This window comes from Hippocampus zosterae, chromosome 21 (genome assembly GCF_025434085.1).
Source record: "Hippocampus zosterae strain Florida chromosome 21, ASM2543408v3, whole genome shotgun sequence".
NCBI lineage: Eukaryota > Metazoa > Chordata > Actinopteri > Syngnathiformes > Syngnathidae > Hippocampus > Hippocampus zosterae.
The window spans coordinates 8,694,828-8,715,573 of record NC_067471.1 but is presented as its reverse complement, the minus strand read 5'-3'; the positions used below and the strand labels follow the sequence as shown (position 1 = coordinate 8,715,573).

Below are 20,746 nucleotides of genomic sequence, written 5' to 3'. Positions count from 1 at the left end.
CAAGCTAACTCAGAACACCATTAAAAAAGTAAAAATAAAGTAAGGAAAACAATGGCAGTTTGAGGCTAATATTCCCGTGTGAATCATTCAAGTGACTGGACGCCACCCAACATGAAAGGCCAGAGTAGCTCCAAACAGGAATCTTAAAACTGGGGCAGACTTTAACGTGATTTTTGGGAAAATGGTGTGCTTTTCAATGTTCTAGGAGGGTTTTGCGCCAAATGACTGTGATTTGGCAGGGGAGCAGACTCGCTGCAACAACTTGCCCCAATTTCATATTTCAGCCACAGTGGAACTCTCCACGATGTCCTCACAGACTGAACTGCCGTTCAAGTCGATTCATGTAAATTCAGTCGCAGCGAGAGTCAAACTGTTTTGGGGCGGCGAGGTCAGTCTGCAGACGGCTCCAGAAATCCTTGTTTGTTGACTCTCTACAGCAGGCCGCGGCTGGGGGCGGGGGGCCATTAGGGCAGCCTTTACAGGGGGCACAGCGCGGGCCCTTTCATCTTGGCAAAGGTTATGGGTTGGTGGCGCCCCCGTGACACAAGGCAACAATGCAGCGGGCCCGACATCAAACGCTGGCAAAGCGCCGGAAAGGTGGAGCACTCGGACGCCGGTCAGCAAGTGACAAAACAGCTTGCGCAGAACGCACCGAGCATCCGTCATCTGAAGTTGAACGGACAGGCTCTAGATTGAAGGTGCTAGCGCTAAGTGGGCTACCACACACAGCGAGTCGGGAGCCCCCCCGCCCCACGAGTTTAAATAGCGGACCAAGTTGTGCTCCATAGGGGACGCGCTCTCTCCGCTTTGTGGCGAAGAAAGATCCCCTGATAAAAACGATGGCTTGGGCGAACGCCTTGAGCCGTCTCACTTCTGGGTGGCCGCGCCGGTGCGGCTCGTCACATCTGCCTCGACTTAACCTGCAGCTGCGGCGATGCAAATGGAGGATATAGCAGCAAAACTATTATTTACAAAGCCGCTTCGGTCAATATATGCGTCGGTAAAGAGCAGTATTGTTGTTAAATTTAAAAAAAATATTCTACTCGTAATAAAACACGATTTAAGACTCTGGGTGATGCTCGAGGCCTCCTCTCCCGGCATCGCTACAAGTCCACATGATTGACGTCTGCTTACACGGCAGGTAAACAAAAGCACCGGCCCACTTTAAAAGTCATTAAAAGACTTCAAGGGGTTCAAAAGACCGAATTTTAAATGGCCCACTTGCAGTTTTCTATCAGTCTGGTGTGTGTGTGTTGTTTTTTTTTTTTAATCACCGTGAGCTCACCTTGTTTGAGGTGGCACTGCTCGGGGAACCTTCTCTTGACAGACCCGGGATCTTTTCTGAGGAAAACAAATGACAAAGCAAAGATTGAGGAAAGCAACAAAAGGACACTTGAAGAAAAAACAAAGGAGAATGAGGATTCAAGGAGGAAGGGTAAACTAGAATGCAGCAGGACGACGACTTCCAGGACAATTAAGCAAGAAGTTTGCACTGCAAATCCATCAACCCTCAAGTGATTTTCTCCAAGCGGACGCGACTTCGCTCCACGCACGGCTTTCTTGCCAAGCAACACGCATGAAGAACGTCTGTGTGGTGGCAGCTTTCACTTCAGGTATACCCATCAGACATGATATGATATATATACGAATGTTTTGACACAGAGTATGACTGCATTTTCTTGACAATATGCTTGTTTTCAAGTCTCATGGACAGGCCTGTTAGGCTTATGTTCACTGTGAGGAAAGAGCGCCCCCCAGAGGTGCTCATTCAAACCACGACCGTCCTCAACTGCAAATCCAGTGAGCCAGATTGTCAGAAATTGGTCGAAGGGCAAAAAACAAATGTAGAATTTTATTTTTGGGGTTACTGAGTGGCGTATTATTGAGAAAATGTGCGTGACTTGGACATGAATGTTTTGACTGCGCCCACAAAACTCATCCAGGTATCGGACTTTTGCCCAACCTGGCTAAAGAAAAAGGCTGAGCGGTGCATCAAAAGCAATTCGGGATCAACAAGCTGACCTACCCTTGCCTTGCTGCGAGGGAAACGGAAGGCTTTTGCTGCGATCCGGCGAGTAGCTCCTGCTGCTCACGCTGGAACCCGAGCGGCTGTGGGGGGAGCGGTCCTTAGGGGGCGGGAACGGAGGGGCCTTCCTCCGGTAGTCCTGTCTTTCATCTCTAAAACAGCACAAGTCGACAAGAAATGCGGTTCAGAGAATTCATTGGGTAAAGACGGTTGTCAAGGTACAACACTGCCATCTAGCATCCGCTTGATGAACATGCGGTACATTCACACTATATTTCAAGGTTTGCACGCAAATATTACCCCCCAGGCCCAAAAAATACAGTATATCCAACAAAGAGATGAGCCACAGAAAGACCAAAATCTTTTTTTTTAATTCATACCCTCGGTCCAGGTTAAGGATGGCTTGCACGAGCGTATCTGCCCCACTTTCTGGCAGCGATCGAGGCGCTGGGTACATGCCTTGGTTCCGAGGTGGTGGTGGTGCACGACTGCTGAAAGAATAAGAAAAAAAAGAAATTAAATTTCACTCAAAATAGTTACACAATATCATTTACACAGATAGCTAATGGTGGGGCTCTTTGCTCAAGCGTAGCGTAAAAAAAATGATAATGCATAAACCCGCCAACCAGAAATTAAGAGGCCACCTCACGCCAAATGCTGCATGTATAGATTCCATTAGAACTGCAATGTGTAGCAAGCATTTACTTGTAGTCCATAGGCCGTCCTGTGTGTTGCTCCTCCCTTGGTCCTCGGTAAGAATAATCCTCCTGCTCAAAAGACAAAAAAAAAAAATCATTCAGCTTTTCGATTTCATATTTGCATGTAATATGACTTGTATGGTATCTTCGCTTTCACCCTTCTTGATGGAGGACCGCCTCTGCGTTCTGAGGGGAAATGACCGACATCCCCGTGGTAGCCCCGTTGATCTTCTCCGTGGTAATTACGTGGGCCTCCTCCATTTGGGAAAAAGCGAGGGCCTCCTTCATATTCATAACCATCAGGCCTGCCAAATTGGCCTCGCCGCTCGCCTCCTCGAGAATATTGACCCTGTACAGGAGGGTGAATATTAAGAGGCGAGGCCTGACAACAATGTGCTGATAGAAGACGTGATAATCGGGTAGAAACATACTCTCCCCGGCCTGTCGGACATAAAACGCTCTTCATACACCTCTCGTACACTCCTGTCCCTCCTGTAAGTCACTACGCCACAGAAGAAAAAAAAAGATTACACCCAATTTGTCAGCATGTAACGTCTCCCACATGAAAAAAGAAAATAATCAATGGAACAAAGGCATCCATATGTTGTATGCATTTTTTATTTGACCAACTCACTCTCTGATGAAGGGGCTCTCCGGGCTGTTTTGGGGTGAAGTCTTTCAATAAATCCTGAAGAAAGTTACAATTTTTAAAAAATTACGTTTACTCAACGGGTATTAGCCATTCAAATGCAACACAGTACAGCAAAAACAATGTCAAGTTGCAGGCAAACAAATTAAGGCAGGTCGAAAAGCCTTGACCTAAACGTGGCTGTAACTACTAAACTGATTCCACTACACCGCCATAGCAGCAACGTGCCAATAATTCACAAAAGAAAAGACAAAAACACGACGTTTCATCTTTTTCAAGTCATTTTAGGCGGACTCGCACTAGCATTGCTAATTAGCTAACGGTAGCCTGTTAATACGGTGACGAAATGCGCGTCGTTCTATTTACAGTTAAATCATTATTACCGCCCAATAAAATGAACCACAACCAAATAATGGCATGTCCCAGATACTGGACGACATTTGAGTAATTACAAACCGGCTTGGATATCGATAAATTATACAGTACTCACTTTAGCCTTTCTGAACGCGACCATTCGAACGGCGCGTAGTTTATTGTACACGTGTTGACGTCATCAGTCAGCGACGTAGAGTAGCATTTCCCCACTCGTCCGCTTCCGGGGAATACGAGACATTTGGACAACATTTAGACCCATTTGAATATTTTTGTTTTCCAAAATTACATTGATCTGTGTCTTTGGTAAGTGATTCTGACTTGGAGAGCTGTAATTTGTGTTTTATATGGCGTGCCTGTCAAACTGAACCCACGTTACTGGCTTTATGAATTGTCCATTTTTCTTTCAGTTTCGTGTACATTAAAAATAAAAAACATGAGTGGGGGATTAGCACCGAGCAAAAGCACTGTATATGTGTCGAACCTGCCATTCTCGCTCACCAACAACGACCTCCACAAGGTAATTGGGCATCCGTACGGTTTTACATCTAAAATCCGTATGAAAATGTTAAACATGTTATTTCACCTGCCTCAAACATACAAATAACAAAGGGCTTATAACAATTTCAGCTGTTCACCAAATATGGAAAAGTAGTTAAGTGAGTATGTCACTCGTCTCGATTGCAGCTTTACATATCCATTCACTTTATTTAACACGAAACCCCCATCCGTGGTGGCTTTCTATTTCTCAGGGTTACAATTGTGAAAGATAAAGACACTCACAAAAGCAAAGGGGTAGCATTCGTTCTTTTCTTGGACAGAGATTCGGCTCATAACTGTGCAAGAGCAGTGAACAACAAGCAGGTAGGTAACGACTTTGCAAGTATTTTGTTATTGTTATTGTGAATGCACGTGAGTTACATGTGCACTTGTCTTCCAGTTGTTCGGTAGAACTGTAAAAGCCAGTATTGCAATCGACAACGGCCGAGCGACTGAGTTTATCAGGAGGCGCAACTACACGGACAAGAGCAGGTGTTACGAATGTGGGGTCAGTGCAATCGTGATGGCTTTGGGTGTTGTACATTTGGGTCGTTTTACAGCCGTTTAGTGTTGTTCTAAAATATTCCAGGATACAGGTCACATGAGTTATGCATGCCCCAAAAATATGCTGGGAGAGCGAGAGCCGCCAAAGAAGAAGGAAAAGAAAAAGAAGAAAAAAGCTCAGCAACTAGAACACGTGTAAGTAACAAGACATTTGCCGGAAATAGGTTGCCTTACCTTTTAATGCTGACAGCCTTTTATTTCCTTCATAGCGAAGAAGAAGAACTGGAAAGCGAGGAAGAAGGAGAGGACCCAGCACTCGACAGTCTCAGTCAAGCCATAGCGTTTCAGGTTGTTGGGTTGTTTTTTTTTAGATGTTACTTGGATATCAAAACAACTTTGCAAAATAAGAAAACCACTTACTCAACTGCGCTGGGAAAAGGGAGCGATTCAGAAGGAGTCTTTAATATCTACGATAAACATATGTAGATTAAACATGATGTGATGAACATTACTGGTTTTTGGAACTGAATATGGTTAACATACCAAGTCATGTAGCGCCACCTTTTGTAGGTTTAGTCTTGACCGTCTTGACTTCTAATTTTAGAAACAATCCTTCAAGGTAACAGATTTACTCGTCCAGCCATTGTAGTGGGCTTAAAAAAAAACGGCTTGTTTTTTCTGTATCCTTCCAGCAAGCGCGTATTGACGAAGAGGAGAAGCAAAGAAAAAAGGTGGTCGTGTCCCAAGACGACGGCGCCCATGGTTCTTCCTCCTCAGACTCCAAGAAACTACGGATCAAAAAGAGCGCATACTTTAGTGATGAGGAAGAGCTGAGCGACTAACGTGGACTACTTTGTTGGTTTCAACAACCCCCGTGTATGGATATGTATGGAAATGTCTTTTATTCGAGAGACGCACAACCCTCGTCCTGTCGTTTTGTTACAGGTCATATTTGTTTTGCCTTCTTTTCAACTGGTGGTATAAAATGTATTTATTTGTAGAGGTTTATCTCCGACAATTGATTCACTGGAAATGAATAGTAAATTAGTTGCTGATACATAATTTTTTTTGAAGTTTTATTGTAATAACAGGCGTTTACATTTTTTTTGATCAGAGATGCAAGTAAAACTTTCTAGATATTTTTTGCACAAATTTCGACACTGCCCTCATGTTTTGTTTTCTCTAGCAATTCAGGTTTTATGGTATTTATGAATTAAGGGTTAGGTTCAGCAACTAAAAAAATCAAAAGTACTTGTAGGGACACGCAAAGCCATTTCTGACAAGTTTGCTGATGACCAGTGTAAAGGGTTAATTGCGATTACTTAAATACGACTGAAGAATGATAATTTATTCAAATGAACGACAGACCTAATGAATATGAACTGTGCCCCGTGAACGCAGATATTTTTGCCCACAACTCCTTTACACGCTAATCACTGTTGAAATGTAGCAATATTTTGCATTTAGAATCGCGTGAGAATAGAACGGCGTACTTGGACTTGGAAGACAGCTAATTAAAAATACGAGCACAAGAACGGATCTGTTCGCGCATCTTTGTCGTCGAAGGTGTGGCGGATGTCCCATTCTATTAAGAATGAGGAAAAAAAGCCAACTAAATAAATAAATAGGCCGTTGGCGACCTAGATGTGGACATTGAGGACAAATGACGGCGCTGTGGAGCCATCCGTGAGGAATGTCATGTCAGGCTCCGGAAGCAAGGCCGCCCGCGATTGGCCGAGGCGGGTCACGTGACGGGCTCCCAAGCCGAGTTTCCACGACAGCTGGAAGCCGAAGCGGCAACGGGGCGCATCGCTTCTTCTCAAAAGAATCGGGACGAGGGTGGAGGAGGGGGCCGGGGGGGGGGGGACAAACAGGCTTCTGCTCGTCTCGGCAACCCCTTCCAGAGACACCCTGGTCTGGCATGGGCGACAAGAGGAGTCCCACAAGGTAACGACGGCGGCTCGAGCGGCCTAGACGACCAAAATGAAGCCGTGTGGTGGGGGCAGACAGTAGCGAGCGCGCGAGGGGGGGCCGGGAAAAAAAGAAGCCTTTTTTTTCTACACGGTGTCTTCTTGCCCCCTTTTTGGCGTGCATGTGCTAGCGTTTGTGCGAGCGTGCGCGCGCGCGCGACTGTTAAAGCCTGATTACGGCGTTGGGATCACGGCGCGCGCTCACACGATTTCCCCTTCTGTGATCCGCGAGCCAGATGTGTACCATCGGTAGCGGTCGCTCGGTGCAAAGGGGCCACCCCGTCTTTTCTGCACGCCGCGGATTCCCTCGCTTATTTGTCCGTGTTTGTTTTCAAGGCCGAAGCGTCAACCGAAGCCCTCCTCCGACGAGGGGTTTTGGGACTGCAGCGTGTGCACGTACAAGAACACGGCGGAGGCTTTCAAGTGCATGATGTGTGATGTCAGGAAAGGGACATCAACAAGGTAAGACGGTGCACGTTGGTCTATCTATCGCGTCTTGAGTCTGCTTTGTACCGCTTTCCGGTATGGATTTACAACTCTCATTTATGAGTCTTCAATTTAACTGTCAATCAGAGAACAAATAGGACGTCTTGTTACGTTCCATCGTCCCAACACTTGTGGGAAGCGATAGACGGGACTTTTTTCAGTACTGATGTCACGGCAAGCCGGAAGGTGACAGCGTCCAATCGGATTGCACCGATATCATCGATGATTCCCAACATTTTCTAAAGCCACGGCACACATTTGGAAAGTCCCAGAGAATAACGCCAAAGAAAAAACAAAACAAAACAATGAAACCCTAAAAAAATGTACCAAAAATGCTGATAAACATTGATCAATACATGGAAATGTGGGGAAAAAATAGACTACGCTGTGAAAGCTTGGATGGCAGCACAGAACCTCCCCGGAGCGAACAACGTTGATTTTGTTGACGCGCGTTCCGATCAATGACGTGATTGATGGATCGGCAAATTATGATTACAACCGATCCGATTTGTGTAAAGTATAATTTTATGTAACTCTTGCCATCAATTGGAGGAGCATCTCATTGACCCGCCTGTCTCAACACGTTGCTAGCATCGCTACATGAACATAGATTGGTTATTATTTGTCGTCAACAAATGATTTCGAGCCAATCAAGTGAAATCGGATCATTTCCTGCGGCACGCTGGAGCTCTCGCGTGATGACGTCAAAATGTGCAATTTTCAAATCGGTTTGCGTTTGTCTTGACACCGACCTTGGTGAGATGCGAGTAACACACTTGTCTCGTACTCGATGGCGCTGGAGACGGCGTGGGGGGGTGTAAGCCAACATGCCCCCCCTCCCCTCCTGTGCCGCTGCTGATATTGGAGTGAAGCGATCCAGGAAATGAGTGCTATTCCTGCTGGACACTCTAACCTGATGAATACACAACAAAGGGCTGAGCGGGAGGAAACGCAACTTTAGTGCAACATCCAAACATGAATGTGTGTGTGTGTGTGTGTTTGTGTGTGTGTGTGTGGGAAGGCTCGCTGTGAAAGAGGTTGTCACCGCAGCTGCCAGAGCGACAGCCATAGCTTATTACTATGCAACAGCTTAATCAGCCTGCTGTCATCAGACACGCTCACGCTCAGATGCACATTTCGCACTTGGCTGCACACACCACACACACACGTTCTGAGTTACCTGTGTTGTGGGGACTGTAGGGACTCGTCATGCTCTTGTGTACAACTGTGGGTATTTTTTTTTTTTAAACCCTCCACATTTCTGACGTCATTTCGACGTTGCTTTGGTCCACGCTGAATCTTTGCCGGCCGATGTCATCACAAAGCCAACGACATTGAAATCCGATCCGGAAGCATCTTTTCATTGACACTTCAAGTACAGACACACACTGCGTTCCTAAAATTCAATGTTTTTTTTTTTTTCACCACCTGTGATTTTTCAATCACCTCGACGGCAATTCCCGCTTGTGCGGCGGTGCTGGCGGTCAGCTTGCCAGCTGTCGAAGCTCCCATCGCCTCCATTGGCCAAGGTTGCTCCGACGATGTTCGCGCCAACCTCGGTTCGAGCACCAAACGAGCAGCCGAAATGGTCCCGCCAGCGCTGCGGCAAAGATGGTCGGTCGCGCAGGTGGTCGCTGCCGTTAATGGGCGTTCAAAATAGACAAGCGGCTCGCTCGGCGCGACGGTAAAGGGCAAACGACACGCGGCATACAAATGCAAGATGGAGACGGCTCCCTCGCCGGTTGCTAAACAAGTGTGACGGAGCTGTAAAAATGGAAAGCGGTGGGTTTGGTGCCGCGCCATTCTAGGTCGAGTTACTCCGCTGCTATTTCAATGCTAGCTTTGCGCAACGTAGCTCGGCTTCCGACGTTTCCCTGACGTTTGTCGAGCCCCGTTTCATGAATTCTGCATTTAATGAATGCTGCGAGTTAGAAGAGGGATGCGCACGTGCTACCTTGATTTTGAAGGCATCGCTTCGGTGCATCTTGAGTCAAGTTAGGGAACGGAATGCAAAATATGTATTTTCAGTGTTTAAGTATAAGTGCTGCGTAAATTTATTTTCGTCAGAACTGAACAATTCGGGCGGCCAATAGGGAATGACTATCATTGAAAATGATGAATTTGAATAGTTTGCCCCCTTTGGCCTTTGTGACTTTCTCCCCAACACCCCCCACACACCCACACCCCCACTTTCTGTTTTCTGCGTTGGCTCTCCCACCGGAGTTGAACTTAACCCAGGGCATATCCTCCGCTGACAGGCGGACTGATAGACGGCTTTCATCAGCGCCGCATAAACATGCGGCAACCTTCTCCGTCGGCATTTGGAAGCGTGTCATCCGCCTGCACCCAAATTGGCTTTGACGACAGTTGCCAGAACGACGAATCGGAATTGAAGCCGAACGTGGGCGGCCGCGTCGGCGCACAGCGCGGCACTCTGCTCGCAAATAAGGCCCGCGGAGTTCACGGGGGGCAACGCGCGAGGCGTGTTTGTTCGAGCCCATCGCGCGAGTGGAACGGAATTTTGTCGAGCCCAGCCGTGTTTGCTCTGCTGCTTTTCTAACTGATCACGCCCTTTAGGTTACCGCTTCCAGTGCCGCATACAAATAGTGTGTGTAAGGGGGGGTGGGGGGGTTACAATGAAGCGTGCCGTAGGCCCGTCACCACGGCTCAAGATTACAGCGACGTGATAAGCCTGTAATTATGGCGCTGACACTGATGCATGACATTCAGCTCCAAAGCAGGAGTCGGGAGGCGAGAATGTGGCGGTGTGGCTAGCGGGCTGTCTAAAAGGTGTCATAAAGCACAGGACGTGACAAGCCATCTGTCCCCCCCACCCTGACTCTACACACACACACACATACAGGCAATCATCCGCACAATGCGAGCATGTCGAGGCGGGAAGAGGCATTAATCATCAGGTTGGATGCGCTCCCCGCGAGCGAGCCTCACTACCTGCTGTTCGAAAAAGCGCACGAGCGGGTCCTGACACACGCACGCCCACACCCGGGCGGACAATGCGCGGCGGAGCATAAAATAAGCTATTTGGCAACAATCATCACAGAGCCCAGATGAATGGCGTCGTATCTGCCATGCGGGTTTGTTTGTCCGTTGCACAATAAAAAGGGGGGTTGGGTGGGTCCCCGCTTTAGCACATAAACGAGGCCATCCGACGACGCTTAAGGATTTAGCTGGGGGCCGGAAGTCCTCCTACTTCCACCTCTTTGGGAAGACTTAGTACAAACTTTGGTGGGTGTCTTTTTTTTTTGGGGGGGGGGGTCAAGCCAGATGTTGGAAAGCGCGCAAGGTCGCCGGGTGCGGCGGTGAGGGACATATTTGGGGAGGGGTTAACCGGAGTTCCTCTGACAGGAAAGTAGGTGTGAGGGAACAGTTGCACTCGGATGCCTGCAGGACAGGACGAGTTCAAGGTGCGTTTAAAAAAAAAAAAAGTGTGCACGACGGTTGTGCGCCAAACGTGCATTTATTGGCGACATCAAGGCCGAAAAGCGCAGCGATAATCGCCGCCCGATGGGGTTTAACAGACTCTGTTTGGACGCGGCGCGCTCAAATGAGATTGTCCGTCTCCTCTTTCAGTTATTGAACTGGCAAAATGGGGCCGGATTCTGTTTCGGAGCAAAACAATGTCGTTAAGGCGGGCGGAGCGCGCAGGACGTTTGTCATATTTCAAGCCCGGGCGAGGCGTCTTTGAATTGGATCCGAATGGAAGCGTCGTGGGATTGTTTTAGAGCTCGGCGAGGCGGCCGCCGTTCAGCCCGAGGGCAGGAAAGACAATGTGACGTTTGTGAGCACTTTGTCGGTTGCGGCCGCCGCACAAAACAAGCTTTGTCACTTCGGGGGGGCGGGGGGAGGAGGAGGAGGATCAGGTTTGTCAAGGAGAGCGGCAAATTGCTTCAGCGGGAGGGTTGGAGGCAGCATTTTGGGTCGGCGGTGGAGTAGGACGGGAGGAGGGGGGGGTGTTGTCTTTATTTAAAAGGTGTCTCGCATCACGACGTGGTGAAGATGCAACAAACAATCATGTGGGGAGGGGGCGGGGGTGGTATTTATTTAAATATAGATTTGTGGGGGGCAGCAAATTGGGTCGCCGTTGAATCATTTCACAACGCTCATGCCCGCAAGAACTAATAGCACTGACGTGCGCAAGTTGGATTTCCACAATTTGACATCTCGAGCTTCATTTTCACATCAAGCTAGCGCGGAGCGAACAATATCAAACATTAATGAGCACCGTGCTCGACGGTGCGTCCCATCAACACTTTGGGTGCAACCCCCTAATCGGCCCTGGCAGCCATTACCGGCTCTGGATTACGGCGGCGGCGGCGCTAGCACGCGGCAACGCGCCGGCTATGATATTCCCCTCTCATTAATCTGCCGCACGTCTCTTTTTTTCCCCCGTAACCGCCCCTGTCATCCCCTCACGGCCCGACCCGACAGGAAGCCACGCCCAGTCTCCCAGCTCGTCTCGCAGCAGCAGGCCACTCAGCAGTTCGTGTTACCCCCGCAGCCCAAGAAAGAGAAGAAGGAGCGCGTCGAGCGGGAGAAGAGCGATAAGGAGCCGCCGCCGGCGCTCAAGAAGAACGGTCACAAAAAGATGAGGTGAGCCGCGGGATGACAGGTGAAGGGAGTCATGCAGGTGGTGGGAGTAAGACTGGAACATCACGAGAATTACATGCAGATTTATTAAAAAAAAAATTAAAAAAAGATCCCGAATCGTCCCGTGGTATTGTACACGCATTCAGAAATTTTTTTGAAGTTGCTCGTGGCAGCTGACTTTTAAGTTAGCGTCACAATCTGCTGCCACTAACATCAACACGCCATCCCAGAAGTCATGTTTGGCGGCAAAAAAAGAAAAATAAAAAACCCTCCGATAAATAACGCTGCTATTTTATTGTACGGCGCAAGAGCAGTTCGCAGCTAGCCGCAGCTAGCCGCAGCTAGCCGCTAAGCGTGTCGCTCGGCCATCGTAACGTAACTATTTTTTTTTACGACTGCAAGATGGAGTCATGACAGCGTTTTTTTTTTAATCTTTATTGGATTATGTTGACTGTTTTGATTTAAATGTATTTGTTATTTTTATCTTTCGTTTGATTTTAATTTTTGAAAATTAGCCGCAACATATTAGCTTTTTTCACTTATACACGAGTACAGAGAAAAAGGGCAATTTGGGGGTATGATATTGGGGGTCGAGAAAAAGGGCAATTTGGGGGTATGATATTGGGGGTCCATGTTATTTTACAGCATTTCTTTCGTGATTTTATTTTTTTTTTTTCAGGCCCAGATTAAAAAACATTGACCGTAGCAGCGCCCAGCACCTGGAGGTGACGGTGGGCGACCTGACGGTCATCATCACAGACTTTAAGGAGAAGGCCAGGCCCTCGTCCACCTCGGCGTCATCCTCGAGCGCCGCGTCATCCGCCGCCGACCACCACAGCCAGAACGGCTCCAGCTCGGAAAACGCCGAGAAGGGGCTCTCGCGCTCGTCCTCGCCTCGGGGAGAGGGCGGCTCGGTTAATGGGGAGTCCCATTGAGCCCCCCCCCCCCCCCCCCCCCCGCCCTTTCCTCCCATCCCCTGCCCCGACCCGGCTGACTTTCTGTAATTGCTTTTCAAGTGGGAACTCGGAGCCTTTGTCAAGGCACAGACCCATCAGGAGTCGAATCAGTCACCTCCGTGATTTCCAAAGTTTTCCGCGCCACGGGAAGCTTTTCATTTGGACGATTTTCGCGGCGCTTGAGAGAATCATCCCACGAATTGTGCGAAGCTTCCGTACAGACAGCTCAGATTTTACAACAGCCTTTTTTCGGGACTGTGATGACACGCTCAGACACGCTATAAACAGTGAAGAAGTGCTCCGGTGATACATTAGCTATTTTTTTTTGGGGGGGGGGGGCATCCAGTGCCCATCTGTCAAACCCAGCAAACTCAAGCCCAGAAACTTTTTTTGGGGGGGGGGGGTATTAAAGACCACATTTAATTTAGGGATGGTTTAGCATATTCTTAAGGGTCATACCAGTGATTTTTTTTTTGTTCTTGTTTGAGTGATGGAGATTTGAAGCTAATTGGACGACGTTGGATTTGTTGTCCTCAAATGCTATTTTCAGGAATGAATTCAGTTGCGTCATCTCACCGGGTTCAAACAAGTCGGGCTTGGAAGTAACTCAGGATTGACACCCACCGAAATAGACATCTCTGCACCTCCTGGGCAGATCAGGTTTCAGACGCGGTGAAAAAGATTACACGCCATTTGAGAAAGGAACATTTTGGCTGGTCAAAGTGAGCATTGTTTTGGGCGGGGGGGGGGGGGGGGTTCCTCACCCTTTGGAGTAAAATCGCCGCCGCACAAAAGGCAAATCCCGCGCCACGAGCCAAGACGCCGCTTGGATGCGGTTCTGTGGACCTCGTCGTGGCAAAGGCGCCACATAACACACGGAAGACTTCAGGACATTTATTTGCCAGGCAGATGATAGCTCGATGTGGGACGAATTTCAACAAGGGTTTATGCTCCATCATTTTCATGTAGCCAACTGGGGGGAGGCTTTAAATGTACTAAACTCCCGGACGAGCAATGATTAGTTATTGTATGCGTCTACAGTACAAACTTTTAGAGTCGCACAGATTAATGGATATTTATGATATATTGTACTAGCATACCATGTTTTGATGTGGCTGTTTGTGTCATATCAGTGTTATTGTCATTTTTGTTTGTTTGTTTTCCCATTTGAAGCGTCGATTCAACTGTCACAGCATGATAAAATGTGTTCGAACGTGGGACAAGTTGGTATTGTTTAGAGCTAAGGTTCAAAACACTAGCTGGGACTATGTGTGTGGGCCCGTTTAGAAATGTGTTACTTGGTTGTGGCAACAATGGATTTTTTTTGGGGGGGGGGGGCAGCGAGGTATGTTTTTTGTTGATACATCTTTTGCTTTGCTCGGTTGTTATGAAGTGTGTGTTAATTACATGTCTGTCAGAGTAACAAAACGCAAACAAAAAAAAACACTATTAGATGCAGTTTTACTTTTGATTTATTCAATTAAATTGCCTTGATTACATGCCAAACCAAGACCGCATTTTGCTGTACTGTACCGTTTGTACGACTATAGATTTTTTTTTCACCCTTTAGCCCCACCTGGTGAATCGTTTAGTAAATACTGTACTGCTTAATATATGTGGGATAACAAAGCCCTCCACCCTCCCCTGCCAGTAGAAATACAGAAATAATGCATACTGCAGTTGAATACCACCTATTGATTAGCAGACATTCTAAATGTCAATAAACAAGCTCATTTTTCCTTTGCTTCATTAACATGCAGTTGAACACGAGGCTGCTTTTCAGAGTAAAGTCAAATGAAAGTTGACTAAGGGTGGGGGGGGGAACCCCACCCCACCCTTCCCCCATGACCTTTCGAATCTGTTTGGGAATTTCAAAAAGAGGAGACAACGATGGAACACGACTCCCGGAAACACCCTAAAAAAATAAGTGCCGCACAACAGTGGGACAAATATTTGCATTTTCTCTATTATGTGGTGGGGGTGTACCACCCCGAACGTACATTAAGGGCCGTTTGAAACGGCACTGTTGAGTGTTAAACTTTTAAACTGTGGGGCATAACTATGTAATACGGATAAATGTTTCGTCGTTTAAATCTAACCGGAAACGCTTACGCGTTGCCGTTAACTTGTATTTAAATATTCGCGTTCATAAACGCTAAACCTCCCGAATGCGGCGTTACATTCGTGCACTGCTGATGTGCACCGTGTTTGCCGTATTTTCGGGATTGTACGTTTATAGTGCACTTTTTGACGCGGATGTGTCGGCCGGGGCAAACGGGGTGAAGACGTTTTACGTCCCCCCGAAAGTCCCACGACCCGGACAAAGCGGGACCACAAAGCTCACATCGACATAACAGGTGAGGAGAAATACGCGCGTCTTTGTCACCGTTTAGTCGTTTAAACGACTAACCATACTGGCCCGACATTTGTGGCTCAAAATGTTCAGAAATTGTCATTGCACGGAGCGCTGGCTGTTTATGACGTCACGGCTTGGTTTAGAAACGGGATTCACGCGAGATTTCATGCGCGTGACTCGGAGGGAATGATGCGTTCAGGTACGTCAAGAAAATCGGTTGTCTTTTTAAGGTGAGGGGGACAGGTTGCGGTCGTGGTGTAATACAACCGATGACCACAAGATGTCCCTAGCGCACTGTATTTGATTCAGAATGCAGTACCGGGCTTTAGTTACACGCATTTAAAAAACGTCCTTTTTTGGGGGGGTCAGGATGATATGACCTCCGTGGGGCTCAGATGGGAGGAGCTGCTCATGCCACTGCTTCAAAAATACAAACTCAACATAACCTCGGGGGGGGGGGGACCAGGATTTTTTAAACATTCTTTTCCACTACAATCCTGGTGAGTGGAAAGTCCCGAGTTGCAAAAGGGTTGTACTTTGCACAAACGTCCACTAGACGTCGCCCCAACCACATTGTGCTTTCTTCCGCGTTATTTGTCTCTTTTTGGCTGTTTGCAATTATCGATCCCCTCGCGTCCCGATCACTGCATCTACGGCAGCAACTGCGCCTCCGCCGAAGACAACGGGATCTACATCCTGCACGGAAACCGAGCCGTGTACCACGACCGCAAGCGGCCCGCCTTCAAATCGGTCTACGAGGCCATACGAAAGGTGACTTTGAGTACCGCGGCGAGCATTTATTTGCAGGGATTAACCAAATTGAAGGTGAGATCGGAAAGCTCATTTCCCTCCCGGGAGGACGTTTATGGGTTGTTTACCAGCAGTGTCATAATATTGACGACCGCGCTGGCATTTACTTAATGATGCCATCAGAGCAAATCTCATTGCCTTTCTACGAGGCGCGGCATAGATCAGGCGAACGGCGGATCTATAGCCCATCGCGTGCAAAAATTACCTTGCCAATTCGTTATGCCCCTCGAGGTACATTGTAACGGGGATCGACTGGGGTACGCAAAAACTTGTCATTGTACCGAGGTTTTTGTGTATTAACAGAGCTATGCGTGGTATTTTTGCACATTTGCGCGTGCATGTGTACTCATGCGCTGCACAGCAGGGGGGCCTTTACATGTTGTAATAGGGTCCATACATCACGGCTGGCCGCGTCATCTCGCACCCCCGTGCCCCCCTTATTCTAATGTGAGCACGTTTGATGTCCGGCGAGATGGAATGTGACATCTTTGGTGACATCAAGACTGCACAGATTGCTTTATTTACTTCACAGCTTGCGCGCTCTGCCCACTTGTCAGACTGCAAATGCCACATGGAGCCAAGACGGAGGATTTCGAGATTTTTTTTTCCTCCCGCGGCTTTTAGGAAGCCAGCTCCAAGGAATCTCTTGTTTTAAGGCCAAATGGAGACATCAGTCCGATATTTATAGTTGGAGGGAAGGACGAAATGTCATTGAAATATTTGCGTGCTTTATTTTCCTTCCAGTGTGACTCCGTTAATCAAACGGCGGGCTTGAGGCAGTCGCACGAGCCAAAATGAGGTCGTTGCATACACACCACGTCCAAGGATAAGGACAAGAAGCCGCAAAATAGGACGCAAGTATTTCAAAACGTTATTCCGATACCAGCGCGCATAACGGGAATGTTGACAAAATCTTTCTAGCCTCTTGAAAAAACACACACACACACACACACACACACACACTCGTGTTGCCCTTGCAAGCTTTTCATTGGAGGTAATTACAGTGGCAGTCGAAGCAGCCGTCGCCCCGTAGACAGCAATTACCTGCCTGGCTAGAGGCAAGTTACAGGCAATTGCCGCAGAGAGTGATAGTGACGGCGGCGGGGCGGGCGGGGGCAAGGGGGCGGGGCCGTGTTATAGCCCCGCCCAGTTAGTGTTTCAGGCGCAGCTTAGGTCAATCCGAGTCGCTCATTTTCAACTGTTGCGAAGCGGTAGGTACGACGGTGAGGGGGGGGGGGGGGGGGGGGGCGACTTACTAATTGGACGAAACGCAACAATGGTGACGTCCAAAAGCGCAAATGCATTTTTGAGGAAATGAACAAATATTCATTCACACGCGTTATAAATGGCGTCAAGACTGTTATTTTTATTTTTCCATCACCGGAGTAAATTTTGCACTCTTTTTTGAATTAAAAGCCACCCCCCCCCCATACCCCCACTTTCCTCCAAATCACAGCCTTGCCGCTCGCGGGCTCCCTCAGGTGTCAATTTACGCCTTGGGTCCGTTTTATTGATCCGCTCGGAGGCACACGCGCGTAAAAATCTGTGAAGCCAAGTTGAAATGCCAGCTACATATTGACGGGCGCACGCCGTTACGCGCATCCGTGCGCGTTTCACACACTGTGCTTGTCCGAGCCTGAAAGGCGGAGAAACACCTGCTATCTGTTCCCATGACAATAAGGCCCCACTGTGTTAATTTAAAGCCTTTAACTTGTTGTTATGCCGCGCAGCGGATGGCGTCAAGTGTGAATCCCGCGCGCAAGACAATAAATCAATTGGACTACAGCTTAATTATCTATACGGGGGGAGGGTCACTTTAGACATGACGTCAGTGATTAAATGCGCAAGCTAACAGTTCAGCGCAACTGCTGGCTTTCCGAGTCAGCAAAATCAAATGCATTCAGAGAGAGCTTATCGCTCCTGTTTTATCAAGCCCCAATCTTCGGGGGGGGGGGGGATATGAAGCTGATGGCCTTGTTTGGGGAGGGGGGGGGGGGTCAATCACCAGTACAGTCGGAAGCAGGCCGACTAACGAGGTCTGCTAACGAGGGAACGCGGTGAAAGGAATATAATTGTGGGGGAAGAGAGTCATGATTATCTAGCCTCCAAAGATGGATCGTATACTGTCAGGGGAGAAGAGTGGCGGTCGCCAAGTGAAGGGAAAAGAGAAAAGTCAATATGAGAACACTTTGGAGGGCAGTGAAGCAGATAAAAAGAAACGGAATGTGTCACAAGGCTGACCAACATCTGTCCAGGGCTGAGAAAAACAGCTTTAAAGCCCAGTACGAAATTGACAGTCAGAAAACCGTGCCGCTTCACAGACATACAGAAATATATTTTGCCGCAAAAGTGAGAATATCGGTGAATATTGTTCTCTTTCCATGTGTTAAAGGAGCAGTTGTTGGGAGATTTATATTCACTGTCATATCTATGCTAATTTACATCGCAATGTATCGCATTTTCAATTCAAGTTAGCATTAAGCTAGCGGGACCTTCGTTACGATTTTATTTTTATTTGTTTGTGGTTCAAAGCAGCAAGCACATACTTTTGACGGATAAAAAGAAAGACTCAAACTTACAGATTGGGCTTTCGGGCTTTGTGGCCTCAGCGCAAGTGACTCGCTGGCGTGGATGCAGGTGAGGCGGCCGGAGGATCCGGTACCTGGCAAATCAGAGAAAGACAACTCAAAGGTCTTGCGTGAGGATGACAAAAGAATAACATGGCAGTGCCATGTTGCAATCCAGTGGAAAAAGATTAAAAACTCAAATAAAAACTCGCATCGGATAGCAGGTTTTGGCCAAAGATACCTCGGGTTCTACAGGGCCTTTCCGTACTAGTTGCATCTGTTGTGAAATGTGCTCACCACATAAAGTTACATTGGGTCAATTTATGGTTTCATTAAAAATAGTCGACTCAAAAGTGTCCGTTCTGCTCACTCAAGATGACTTTCACGGTCCTTTTACAGGCACCGATAAAAGTGAGCCTTTTGTTGTGTTTGCAAAGTGACGCATTCGTGATCAATTTCGCACGGCCTTGCGATCGCTTTCCGCCTTTGCGAGCGCCGTATCTCATCTCTCGGGGCAGGGCACTGTAAATGTTTTATTGGCTCGAACCAAAAGCTCGACTTTTTCCATCACTGTTGATTGAAGCTCTCGGTAAGTGTCTCGCCCCTTTTTCGATGCGGTCTGGGGAGGGAGGGCGGGATTTTTGACACACGTCTCCTTTTTTCCCCCCTTTTCATTTTACGACAGTAAAGAAGTTAAATCGGTCCTTTGACCAGTCTTGTATGTACATTATCTCTGTATCTCTGTACAACTGAAGAATTCTATTAATTGAATTGGTTGCAATTAAATAGAGAGTGTTCAAACAAGCGTACTATATGTTGTGCACCAATATGACACTTTGGACACGTGCATAGATTGTTTGGATTTACAGCCCTGTCGAGGAATAATTACATCTCCTAATTGCATCAAGAAAGAGCTCCAGCGGGAGCAACGAGGCTCGGAAACAAAGAAAGATTAATAAGGGAATGATATGACGGCGCCTTGGAGGAGGATGGGTTGCTGTAAAGAGGCCGGGTTTGAAGATGTGGGCAAGCAAAGCTTAATCACTTCATCCGATTGCTATCTGGAGCCGTGAATCACAATTAGCTGCTTTTTTTTGGTCAGTTTTGCAGTGTCCATTTCCATGATGAGACTCTGCGTCTTGTCAACCGACATCTTGTGAAAATATTTACAAGTGATCGCGTCCCTGGATGCTTTAACGCAGCTTTCACTCATATTTTACATTGGATTAATCTCACAAATCAAACTTTGCACAATACTGTATGTATAGATTTTGCGTGTTTCCACATATTTGTATATTGTATTGTATTTACTTTTAATTACACACTGATCAGATTACAGATCGGAACAGATTAATTGCATTTCGTGTCTTCAGTGGGAAATACTGCGTCAGCTTACGAACGTTTTAGGTTCCAAATCTATTTAATTTTTTTCGGATACATACTGCTCAATATACAAAAAACTAAACACATACTATGACTTTCCCAACCTGTGCAAAGGCCTCGCCACCATAAAAATTCCCATTCAAAAATGGCACAAAACTGCACAACAACTAAAATTTCACAAAAATCAGCCCACTCAAAAGTATTAAACGATTAAAATATGAAACTAACACGTAAATCCCTAAATTGACAGGGTGGCTCACTCACCTGTGTGCAAACCGCAAAGTTGGTCCCCTCCGTCGGAAAGAATCGCCAATTAGGGCGCCATTTGCGTTTGGAACGCTACGAAGCGCCGAATATAGTCATGTTCTTCGACGACACAAATTTGCTAACTGCTTGTACACTTCAAATGAACTGTCAACAACGCTATACATTTAAAAAACAACAAAATACAAGCCTCTCGGCGTTCCTTTGCGACCAGTATCGCGGCGGTCATGACACACTCTTCTTCTCTGACGCAAACCCTCGTAGTCGGAGGAGCTAGTGAGCGAAGTCTGTCGCCTTGTGGCTAACACTGGTATTACACCTTTCAACGGCTCAGAAACAGTACATCGTTTTTGTTTCAGGAATTAATCGAGTGCGGTCCACTGACGTTTATTTGTTTTTGTATAGACGTTACAGCCACAATTACTTTTTTTAATTTTGTAAACTACGTTCACGTTCCACAATGTAGAACGAATGCTTCTCTCCACAGGTGTTACCGAAAAGTAAACCAGAGGTCTGTTTGTTGTCGTCTATACTTCAGATAACTTTTTAAACCTCAA

The 20,746-nt window shown here is 47.3% G+C and overlaps 4 protein-coding genes across 15 annotated transcripts in view; 3 read left to right on the top strand and 1 right to left on the bottom strand.

Annotated features, from left to right (window-relative positions):
• pphln1 (periphilin 1) overlaps nucleotides 1-3,994 on the bottom strand; it is a 33,213-nt gene extending 29,219 nt beyond the window's left edge. For 11 of the 12 annotated variants that reach the window (XR_007960577.1, XR_007960575.1, XR_007960576.1 and 8 more), the window contains exons 1-8: nucleotides 3,864-3,994; nucleotides 3,359-3,412; nucleotides 3,156-3,226; nucleotides 2,882-3,073; nucleotides 2,732-2,793; nucleotides 2,407-2,517; nucleotides 2,027-2,178; nucleotides 1,286-1,341 (exon numbers count right to left, since the gene is read on the bottom strand). Coding sequence is in view for 9 of the 12 variants with exons in the window: in XM_052055964.1 (XP_051911924.1) it covers nucleotides 1,286-1,341; nucleotides 2,027-2,178; nucleotides 2,407-2,517; nucleotides 2,732-2,793; nucleotides 2,882-3,073; nucleotides 3,156-3,226; nucleotide 3,359 (645 nt within the window). In the remaining 3 variants the exon portion in view is untranslated. The remainder of the gene's footprint in view (nucleotides 1-1,285; nucleotides 1,342-2,026; nucleotides 2,179-2,406; nucleotides 2,518-2,731; nucleotides 2,794-2,881; nucleotides 3,074-3,155; nucleotides 3,227-3,358; nucleotides 3,413-3,863) is intronic. The other variant, XM_052055960.1, reaches the window with a different exon arrangement.
• A 167-nt stretch (nucleotides 3,995-4,161) lies between these two features.
• Nucleotides 4,162-6,041, top strand: zcrb1 (zinc finger CCHC-type and RNA binding motif 1). Its single transcript, XM_052055970.1, has 7 exons — nucleotides 4,162-4,265; nucleotides 4,376-4,404; nucleotides 4,498-4,609; nucleotides 4,686-4,793; nucleotides 4,875-4,984; nucleotides 5,059-5,137; nucleotides 5,482-6,041. Exons 1-7 carry the CDS (start codon nucleotides 4,182-4,184, stop codon nucleotides 5,629-5,631), a joined length of 672 nt encoding a protein of 223 aa, XP_051911930.1. The 5' UTR covers nucleotides 4,162-4,181; the 3' UTR covers nucleotides 5,632-6,041.
• Nucleotides 6,042-6,532: 491 nt separating this feature from the next.
• On the top strand, nucleotides 6,533-14,546 carry yaf2 (YY1 associated factor 2). The gene is made up of 4 exons (XM_052055969.1): nucleotides 6,533-6,736; nucleotides 7,096-7,221; nucleotides 11,695-11,856; nucleotides 12,533-14,546. Exons 1-4 carry the CDS (start codon nucleotides 6,711-6,713, stop codon nucleotides 12,786-12,788), a joined length of 570 nt encoding a protein of 189 aa, XP_051911929.1. The 5' UTR covers nucleotides 6,533-6,710; the 3' UTR covers nucleotides 12,789-14,546.
• Nucleotides 14,547-14,968: 422 nt separating this feature from the next.
• On the top strand, nucleotides 14,969-16,224 carry gxylt1b (glucoside xylosyltransferase 1b). Its single transcript, XM_052056031.1, is given in 5 exon segments — nucleotides 14,969-15,132; nucleotides 15,134-15,166; nucleotides 15,441-15,618; nucleotides 15,620-15,675; nucleotides 15,795-16,224. Coding segments are annotated over 5 exon segments (714 nt in total). The 5' UTR covers nucleotides 14,969-14,977; the 3' UTR covers nucleotides 16,087-16,224.
• The last annotated feature ends 4,522 nt before the right edge of the window (nucleotides 16,225-20,746 follow it).

Coding starts and splice junctions, on each gene's coding strand:
- zcrb1 (XM_052055970.1), top strand. CDS start 4,182: ATGAGTGGGGGATTAGCACCGAGCAAAAGCACTGTATATGTGTCGAAC. Junction 4,985..5,058: donor GCTCAGCAACTAGAACACGT/GTAAGTAACAAG, acceptor TTTCCTTCATAG/CGAAGAAGAAGAACTGGAAA. Junction 5,138..5,481: donor GTCAAGCCATAGCGTTTCAG/GTTGTTGGGTTG, acceptor GTATCCTTCCAG/CAAGCGCGTATTGACGAAGA.
- yaf2 (XM_052055969.1), top strand. CDS start 6,711: ATGGGCGACAAGAGGAGTCCCACAAG. Junction 7,222..11,694: donor AGGAAAGGGACATCAACAAG/GTAAGACGGTGC, acceptor CCGACCCGACAG/GAAGCCACGCCCAGTCTCCC. Junction 11,857..12,532: donor AACGGTCACAAAAAGATGAG/GTGAGCCGCGGG, acceptor TTTTTTTTTCAG/GCCCAGATTAAAAAACATTG.